The sequence below is a fragment of the Homalodisca vitripennis genome, chromosome X (genome assembly GCF_021130785.1).
Source record: "Homalodisca vitripennis isolate AUS2020 chromosome X, UT_GWSS_2.1, whole genome shotgun sequence".
In the NCBI taxonomy this organism is placed as follows: domain Eukaryota; kingdom Metazoa; phylum Arthropoda; class Insecta; order Hemiptera; family Cicadellidae; genus Homalodisca; species Homalodisca vitripennis.
The window spans coordinates 76,477,451-76,488,117 of NC_060215.1; the positions used below are offsets into that span (position 1 = coordinate 76,477,451).

The 10,667-nt window shown below is 33.1% G+C and overlaps 1 protein-coding gene across 1 annotated transcript in view; it reads right to left on the reverse strand.

Moving 5' to 3' along the window:
• Positions 1–9,606, reverse strand: part of LOC124369226 (putative tyrosine-protein kinase Wsck) — a 45,682-nt gene extending 36,076 nt beyond the window's left edge. Inside the window, exons 1-3 of the mRNA XM_046827100.1 lie at positions 9,233–9,606; positions 5,560–5,780; positions 3,518–3,669 (exon numbers count right to left, since the gene is read on the reverse strand). Coding sequence (XP_046683056.1) covers positions 3,518–3,669; positions 5,560–5,780 — 373 coding nt within the window. The 5' untranslated portion in view covers positions 9,233–9,606. The remainder of the gene's footprint in view (positions 1–3,517; positions 3,670–5,559; positions 5,781–9,232) is intronic.
• Between the last annotated feature and the right edge of the window lie 1,061 nt (positions 9,607–10,667).

Sequence of the window (10,667 nt, forward strand, 5' to 3'; positions counted from 1 at the left end):
TCCAAGTGCACTATGATATAATATCACCGACACTACCTTACAGACAAACAATGTGTATATAAAGATTGATGAATGTATGTGTGGTGAATCGCCAATAAACCAATTTATTCCTTTACCCCAGTATCTTGATATTTGCTGTTAATGATAGTTTGTCCTGGACACCCTTTGGATTGCTCAGGTGTACATGATAACAAGATATTAATGTATCCAGATTGGTTGGTATTACGGTATGTTGTGAGAGGTCAGTAAAAAACTTCAGTGGTGTTAAATACCTGAAAACACAGTGTTTCGAAGTAGTGGTGATTTATTGGAACATTTTAAGACCTCTTACTTTGTCTAAAGTATAAAACTAAGTTGCTTTTTTATTAAAGCAATTCATGAAGTCAGTGTAAACTGTAACAGACGTTATTAAAATCATCCAGCACACTTCAAGTCCGGCACATATGCCAACCAAAGAACTGATGATATCCTAGCCAGACCAGACTGACAAGGAAAGCTATTGACCAACAAGGAAGACTATCGCTTCTGAAAACTAAAATAAGGCAATCACCCATTGATTGATAACGACTCCATTCATAAACCTGAAGCTTAAAACATTTTCTTCTCCCTTTAGACACTGTTATTGAATTTAATTGAATAAATATTGAATGTATTTATTTACATATTTCAATCTTGATGTATACAATAACCCTATGATTTGTGATATTACTTAATAACTATTTATTGTGATACTCAATGTCATTCATTCTATAAGTTACTAAAAACGGCAAGGATATAATACTATGAAAATAACAAATATCGTGATCTTATTCACTTAGAAATGGAGATGTAGTGTGGCGCTATTTGGGAAGGACTTGTAGGGTCTCTGTAAAATCCAATAGTGAAAAAACTACAATTTTAAACTGTTAAACCATCTCCGATAACGATCTTCAGCAGCTTCCAGGTATTAGATGAAGACCACTCCCAAATGGAGGAAGAATAATATATTACCGTAAAAAAAAGGAAGAAAAAAAAGCCATGACCAACAGCCACCACGGCAAAACTTGTCCGGTCCCAGAATTCTACTTGTTCCCCCATTCTAGACTGTCACAATAGTGGGATATTTGCAAACTTGCTTCGCTTATTGGAAAGAGAGTGAGAGCAAGCACAATAGTAAGCCTCCTCGATATTAAGCCAATCTCTGCACCTCCACTGAACCACTGCTATGTGCTGATGGTGGGGAACAATGATGTTGACGCAGGGTACTAGAATACCATCTTCACTCATCTGGAGGAAATCCTTCTGTCACTAACAAAGACCTCCAGAGTCTGATATTACCACTGACAATCCAATATGACCTTGACCCTGGCAGTCCCGTTCACAACACTGTCAGGTCCTAGCAAATCTTATAGTGGAGAGACTGGCCTGCATGAAACCTCCGCCTCGCACTCAGTTGAGACCCCTCACCGCCACCAGTGCTAACAGCTCCATTCATGCTACCATATAAGCCTTACGCCCAGAATACATTGTTTAAATACAAATTTGTTGTTAACATTTGACAAACAGACTGACAATAAAACAACCAAAAGTGCTTTTTTAGGAAATCTAACTTTAGCCATACTCACAAACCGACAGTGTTTTCTTGTTAAGTTTTAACAGGAAAATCAATAAAAAAAATTCAAAAAATCAACCCGAAAAATTAATAAGATTTGTGGACCAAAATGAAAAAATTGCTACAAATAATGGAGATGAGATAACCGTGATGTGCGAGGAACTCAATCCCGACCTGCTAGTTGTGGCCGAGCACAGTTTTAACAGCAACATTCCAAATTACCAATTATTGACAAATTCCTATTGTCTCACCTCCACAAAAGGTGGTGGGGTGACAATTTTTGTGAAAAAACAATTTTTCTTATACCCTTTACACACTTACTAACTCTTCTGACAAACCCATGGAAGTCAAAGGGTTAAATTTAAAAATAAAAAAATCACAACTGACTTATTGGAGCATACAGGTCTTCCAGCAGGAATGAAAATTGTTTTTGTCAAAATTTGAAAAGCTGTTGACTGAAGTGATGGAAAAAAAAAATCAAAAACTCATGATCACAGGGGGAATTTAACATCAACGTTTTAGGACTTAATAGTCCCATGACACAGCGAGTCACTGATCACTTTGTCTCGATCACTCAGCCACAGCTAAACTTAACTAACTTAAAGGTGTCTGTAATCTACACAGTCTTTTCTGACTACTATGGCCAACAGGCTACCATAAGTAGTTTCGAGCCGACACAGTATCCACCAATCAAAAATACAATAAGAGACACAAGGCCCGCTAAAATCGCACTACTCACCTTTTTACTTTCAAATGAAAGTTTTTTTAAATTTTGAAGATCCCATGGAGTTGTAATTTCACAATTTGAACTTTCAACTTCCACCTGAATATGAACTGTCCATTAAAGGAAATTCAACTAAAAATGAAAATTGAAAAATGCAAATGGATTACCGAAGGTATTCTTGTTTCGATAGAAAAATTGTAATTTTTCTCAGAAACTTACAAATACACTTCAGACCTAAAGTTTAAGATCTATTTTCTAAATTATAAAAGAATTTACAGAAAATTCGTCAAAGCTGTGAAAGCTTATGATGTTACTAAATCAATGCTCAGTTCAAAACATTCCTCAAAAACTGGCCACAATAAACAATACAAGTACACAAACTGACAAACGAATTGAGTTAAAAATTGAAGATGAGCGAGTTAGTGATCCCTTAAAGGTTGCTAGTGAGTTCAACAGATTTCTTCTCAGTTAGAGCTGACCAAGGACTTTGTCCATCTCATACTCAGTCACCCCCTTTTCTCTGAAAAGCCCAGTTGCTTCCATGGTACTGGTACCAGTAACAGAGGATGAGGTTTCCAGAGTGATCAGGGGGTTTCAACCTAACAAGTTGAGTGACTCAAATCATTTCTCAATGAAGCTTCTTCGCCAGTACTCAGGCCACCTGCTGAGGCCGCTCGTACACTTAATCAACCTCTTTTTTCAGTCGGGAACATTCCCCTCTGCTTTCAAACAGCAAAAGTGATCTCAATTTTCAAGATGACGACCCTCTTTGAACTCAAAATTACCGCCCAATTTCAATTTTACGGGCCTTCAGCAAAGTTTTCGAAAAGGCCTTCATCTTGCAAATTGTGAGTTTTCTTGAAAGGCACAGTCTACTATCAACAAACCAATTCGGATTCAAAAGTGGTAAATCAACAATAGACGCAGTTGTGCATCTTCAGAACATGATGTTGAAATATAACGCTATGTTCTCAAGATTATTTTTGTTTCCTAAAGAAAAGTACAGTAGTTAATGTTTTTGAGATCCAAGACAAAGGCGTTAAAATTAAAAGTTAAATTAATTGTTCTTTTCAGCATAACATAGGAAAAATTTTGATGTTTTACTTGGCAGATTTAATATAAATATGATATTCTCAAAAATAATATTTTATATAAATACATTTCAGTCTACAGAGATTTCTTATTTCTGTACTACTACTCACCCATACGGCCAGTAGCGTACACACTGAGGGCTTGAAAACCACCACAGAACTGAGAGGAGTTTCCATAACAAGTTTGAGGACAGAGTGCAGCGCCTTGGGAACCAAAGCTACTGCCACACCAACATGACTGTCCATTCATAAGTCCTATAAACCTAGTAACAAATTATACTTATAAATTCCAAGTTAGTATAACTCTAACGAGACCATAAAAAAAACTTGTGCATAATGTTTTTAGCCATACATTGCAATCAATTTAAACAACTGATAAATAAATCTAGAAAAGGTAAGCATATACCTGTTCCTCGCAATATGACAGCTTCTGAATTAATTATCACTTTATAATAAATTCTGTAAATGATATTAGCAACAGTATTACTGTAAGTAATAATTGTTGTAATTGTTATAAGAATAGCTTAAGTTGTCATAATGTGCTGAGTAATAATCTATCAAATTGCAAGTTTAATTTTAGAGAATTCAAAGTAGAAGAATTATATAAGGCTATAATAAAGCTTAGTAACAGTAGATGCCTTGACATTTATGGTATTAATGTCTCCATGCTAAGTTAACTTCACATCATAATTCTGGTCATACCTATTCATAAGAAAGAATAAAAAAAGTGGCTGTGCAAAAGTATCGTCGGATCTCCATTGTGCCTACAGCGTCAAAGGTACTTGAGCTGGTTAAAGGTTCAAATAGTTAAACATTTATATATAGTCTAATAATATATAAATAGTCTAATAATTTACTTTCTGAAAGACAGTTTGGTTTTAGGCCTAACCATGGTACCATCAAGGTTGCACGTTGACATCAAAGCATCAGAAATGACAAGGAGTTATGCACAGATGCATCACTATAACAAAACTTATGCAAGCAACTACTACCTGCCAGTGCATAAACGTACTTCAAGTCCAAATTACAACAGGTCTAAAAGTTGGAATGCATTATCAGAGGAGTTAAAGAAGAAGAGTTATTGTGTGCACACTGATTATTTCAGAACTACCTATTTAGCCTACAGCATATTTGTATAGGGAAATAGCAGCAGAATTTTTCATTGAAGAATGAAAGCCATTACAATATTGGGATCTATTGGCTCAGTGTAGACAAAGTTTTATTGATTAGAAAATTGAAACTGTATTTGGTATTGTACTGTACATGCTTAAACATCCTAAATCCCTAAGGATATAGTGACAGAGATGAATAGGAATTGAAATCGTGTTGATAGATTTAGACAATAAAACAATGAATAGTCATAGAGTAATCATTTTGAAGGTTTACAAATGTTATGCCTGGCTTTTAATCAATCCATGTGTTACAGTATCCCTTTGCCAACTATTTCGGCCCATTTTGCAATCTGTTTTGTTTATTATTTATAAAACCTATTTCTGTAGCATTTTATTTTGTTCAGAGTCATATTTGAGTGGTAAGTATATGAATTATAAAACATTGTTTGATAATAAACAAAAATTATAGCAGTGGAAATGAGAAAGTTAGGTTTTTGAAAACACAAATTTCAAATACAAGTGCATAGGGATAATATACATTTTTTGATCCTATAAGTCTAAATGTATAAAAGTTTTAAAATGTATTTCACTATACAGAAATGTATAGTTTGTTAAATTACTAAAAAGGAGAAGAAAGATACTGTGTAAAAAAGTAAAAGTAAAACTTAATAGAAATGACATTTATATCTTTAAAACTTGTAATAGAATTGTCCTATATGATAATTCCATGTATAGCACATCATTGTGTTCTCAACTAGATAAACTTACAGGAAATAAAAGAGCAAAGTAAAAGAAAGTAGGATGAAATTTCAAAAATTACTACAAAAAATCAACAGTAGAATTTGATGTGTGTTTTAGATCCACAGCAAAAAATATTCAAGGTTATCAATAATGAAAAAGGTAAAGTTATTCTTGTTTTGTGCATTTTTACCAGTGAACTTATGCTTTGAATGTGTGGATTTTTAAAAAGTTCTTGGTAAAAATTAAGACATTCAAAGTTTAAAAAATAGCAACTAATTAAAAAAGTAATGTATATCTCACCTGAAAAACAGCTTCAGACATTCTGCTAGACAGTTTTCTACGGTTTGTGCTGCAGCTGTACCATCTATTTTATGCGTAAAATCAGGAGCATCATTGTCAGGATAATGGTATCGGAAACAGCCGACATAATAACCTGGTACTTCTGCATTTTCAACACAACCAATGTGAATCCACATTAATGAAGTCAGGAGATACACTAACTGTATTTTCATCAGATGCATCTAAAACAAGTATCATAAACATGTATCATCAAACATGAAGAAATGACTAGTAAATTAAACTACCCTTAAGAGATTCTTTCTTTCTTTTTTTAAGGAGAGAGGCCGATCCCCTTTTAAGCTTTATTCTGCCATTCCTTATAAACCTGCGGGAATATTATGAAACAGAATAAGGGGGAGAGTAGATACAGTACAAGGTTGATGGTACTGATAAGAGTGCTATGGTTACGGAAAGGATTTGAGAACCTGAGCTATCTCTAACTCAGACCCAAAGTCCAACTTTTTAGACCGCTCGGCCCAACGGCACTCTCAAATGCTTTAAAATATTACATTAAAACAAGAATTACCATATAAATAAAGTACACAAATAAATATAATACACACTAGTGTGATTATGTTGTTAGTATATCATTTGTTTATAACGAGGGAAAAATGTAACATGTACAGTAGGCTTACATTGTAACTGTACATCACTTCTAGTATGAAAAGTTTTTAAGGAGGACTGTTAGTTGTTATAAGTTTTTTATGCCAGGAAATATTTCTTTTGTACGGCTTACCTGGTACATTATACACATGGCTTTCAATAATTAATTGTTGCAGCAACTTATGTGACAGAGACAGTGCAGATAAGCATAAAAACTTCTCTACTATAATGAACCCTTTTTACAAGTTTTTGAAAAGTTTTTTAATATTACAAATAAACTATCTTTATGCATAATAAGAACTGTCTAATTTTTTGGAATGAGTTTCTAATGTACAACTATCAGGTAGCTTTTCATATGAAGGAAACTTAAAACACTTTATTATAACATTTATATTTTGGTTCCCTTAGTAAAAATTTATTTTATTAATATGAATTTGGGAAAATGTTGGTAATTTCCATTATATTGATAAAATTAGTAATAATTTTGGATGTATATTTTATGATCAAAGTAAGGATTTTTGGAGTAAACATTAAAAAAACCTTAAACATTAGAGTTAGATTACTAGAGAAGTAGTAACTGGAATTTTTTATTTTGGTTAGTAAACTAATTTTTTTTTAATTGAATATTTATGTTATAAATACTAGATATATTTAATGTATATCTGTAATCTCAATCAGTAATCTACCCTTAACTGTATGAAGAAAAAGCATGTAATCCCTATTTATCATGTACAAAATAAATTTTTCTTTATATTTAATCACAAATACCTTTTAGATTCTGGGCATCTTTTATTCTTAGGGAATCATATTATGATCATATGAAGATGTATTAAAGTCCCTTTACATATAGACGAGAATAAATTTATAAACCAGAATATGGCTATACCTAGAGGTAAGTTTTGTGTAAACAGCTGGCGGTTCGATACCGTACACTATACTGTTCTGCCACCAAAGCTTAAATTAATTCACAACAACTGGGGTGCATGCATCCAGAAAATTCAATCTGCAATGCCCAGGTTAAGATTTTTCAAGGAATAAAATTATCAATTTTGATTTCAACAATGTGTTTTAAGTGAGAAAGTATTTTTATTGTGTTGTTTTAAATCAAGAAACTTTAATGTTTAGGTGTGATCAAAAGTTTAGGCCTAATGCGAAAAAGAAAGTTTCTTTGCATTAAAATGTAAAGAAGTCTGTCTGCATTGGCTCTCTTTTCTAACACAAACGGCTGTATTAACACAATCTTTCTGTCTTGGGACAACCTTATTCATTTAGCCACAATTTTTATTTTTATTCATATAAGGGCTATTCAGAAAGTATGCAATGTTTCAATATGACGCAGCAAGGCTGCACACCCGTTGTGTATATATTGGTGTGCTCATGCTCGCACCTCAGTCCAGCCGTGACAACCAAAACATCTCCAAACTGCCCGTTTTGTTTTTTTTTTTATTCAAATTTTAAATGTTTGCTGCAATCAGAAATCCTGCCAGTTGTAAAGTGCAGTCTGTTTGAGAAAACAATAACTGCTGTTTCACAATAACTGAGCTTTCTCTAAGTTTCTCACAAGTTTCACAGTCTTTATTGTATGAAATTGTTTCACAGAAGTTAGGCTACCACAAATTCTGTGCACGATGGGTGTCAAAAATCCCTGAAGAGCACAAAAAAGAACAACAAATGGGGATAGCTTTGATGTTTTTAGAGGCCTATCACAGTCATGGTGATGCACAATTGGATCGGATCGTAACAAGAGAAGAAACCTGAGTAAAAAATGTCAATTGTGAGACAAAATTACAGTCCATGGAGTGGGGGCATACAAAAAAGAAAACCTAAAAACCCAAGAAATGTCTGCAAACTTTGTCAGCATCTTATCAGTATTTTCCCAACCTTAAATCACGTCCCAGATCGTAAATGTTGGAGAAGTTGGACAATCTGGGACGTGACCTGAGGTTGCTACAATATTAACCGGAAATGCCCCTAGCCATCAGTGCGAACTTCGGTGGCCCCACACTTTGATGAAATAACAAAAACATTCCTCAAGATAGTACCCAACTCAGAATACCTGAGCGTTTGTAAAGGGTATCTTAAACTTTTTATATTTATTATGTAAAAGTATGAATAGCCTAAAACAAATAGTATATCAGGATTTTGTAATAACCAATAACGGTTTTGTATATTGAAAATTTGAATTAACCGTTTATAATTTTATCAGTGTATGTTACATTGTAGTGAGACACAGGTTGCTGGAACATAATAACTTAACATGTTATTATTTAGTACCTATCAGATTATTGACAAACAACAGTATTTCTCGTCTCTAACGGCCATTGCTCAAATAAGACAATTTACCTTTGTTTCAATTCATTTGGAACAATAATGTCAAACTGAATTAGGTAATAGACTTTTAAGATTGTTATTATAGTGAAGAGCTATATTTTTATATGTAAAAGAAATTACCCATTTTAGATCATAGAAAATTATACAACTTTGTTTATACTACTAAGTTTGAGCAGCATAGTACTTACAATTACTTAACAGGGTAAACATGTCTGACAGCATTTTAATTATTCTAATCATGATTTGATATTGTCAATCATTCGAGTGTTGGATGCTTATTATACTGCAGCCATCTTAATGTATCAGTAAGCTAATGTAAGGATACAAATAAATTTGAACTTGATACAGTAATAGCTCAAAAGTACCCAGATGAATCCAGGGATATTGAGTCTTGGGAGAACTTAACGCCTTAATTAGGGAGTTTTTCCTAGGCTACTACTTCAGTCAGAGAAACATGAGCACATTCTTGAGAAATTAATTTTGCTAGGTAGTATTTATTGGGTAAAAATCATAAGTGTTACCCAGTAATATTAGGATGTAATATGGTTGCCTTCATTTTTAAATTTTTATAATGTTCATAGTAGCCTTATTTGTGTATATAGCATACAATAACATATTAGGCTTAACTTTAATTATTTTTTAATGAAAGTTGATGTATTATGGTATGAAATTGTAGTTATAGAATAAATGTTGAAGTTACCTTGCAGAGAATTCTGTATGTACACTTCCTTGAAACTAGGTCTTATATCAGTACAGTAGTATCAACTGAAGCATAAGTTACTGAACTGAAGTTTGTCCACTTCCTTAACCTTCAAGATTGCTTCTCAAGTCATCCTTATAATTTTGTAAAATAATATAACACTATTCATTCCAGTGAACTAATAATTACGTTATTGACAATCATGAGAACGTATAATTAACATGACCACCGCCCTATTTCACCATTTCTACCCAAGACAAACCGCTCGCACCTAAGGATAGATGACTAATGAATTGTTTTGTTATGAATGAACAATCTGTTTATGATCAAGCTTCCAATAATCCTGTTTCCAGTTGTTTGCTTGTTCCTATTCGTTGGCTTTTCCCTCTCCAGCTTTCTGTTTTTCTCGTACGTCACCATAGGCAACGAAATAATATATTACTTGCTCATATGTCTGTGTTTCAGCTGATGTTTTCGATAAAGCAAATACGTTGTAAGCCTACCTAATTAATTCTTATTTCCTCATTTATAACTGGTTTTTGAACATACCATAAATAAATGGGATATAATTAAAATACATAACCCCATGTTAGTATAGCTAAAACATCTTTTTTACTTCTTTATCTCTGATTTAGTGAAGCCATCACTTACTTTTTTTATAAGTATTGTGCTACGTGATAGTCGAGGACTACCCAGATGCCAAGACGCATGGCGTGACTGTGAGGCGGTGACGTATATTTGATAAGTGATAAATATCGGAAGTAATTAAAAAACTATTCTGACTTGCAAATTTTAATTTCCATATTCTAAATATAAGTTTTGAACAATAACTTTATTATTATAAATAAAATAATTTTTATACTTCTATATATCAAAGTCTATGAGTTTACAAATCCGTTTTCAAAATTAAAACCATTTAAAAATTAAGGAGAAATACAGGAAAATACATTTGCTTTGCTTCCTTTGGTGCTGCTCCTTGGTGGCTTGGTTTGAAACTAATCCCCTCACACTTTGCCTTTAAAGCGATCACTTTAATCAACCAAGAGATTCCTTTTAAATCTATACACGTGATCAAAATTGTCCAGTAAATTCAAAGCAAGATGATTTAGATGTCCTTCAAGCTTTGTTAAGTAGCTTAAACTAAACTTTGCCATCTCCTGTTCTACATACGATATTCCAGTGTCTCTATGATTCACCAAATTGGTAATAAATCCTGAAGATTGCACTGTTATTCTCAGCACTTTGGATTCGAAATGTTGAATTATTTTCAGATTCGATAAAGACGCAGTGCTCCTTAGCTAAATCCCATTTGTCCAGATTTATTTTCAGGTAAGAGATGCGTTTTTCATCCAAAGAGTCAATAAACCGACAAAAATCACATCTTAATCGCCTATCAAAATGAATTCCCAAATATTTGCCATAATTGTATTAAGTT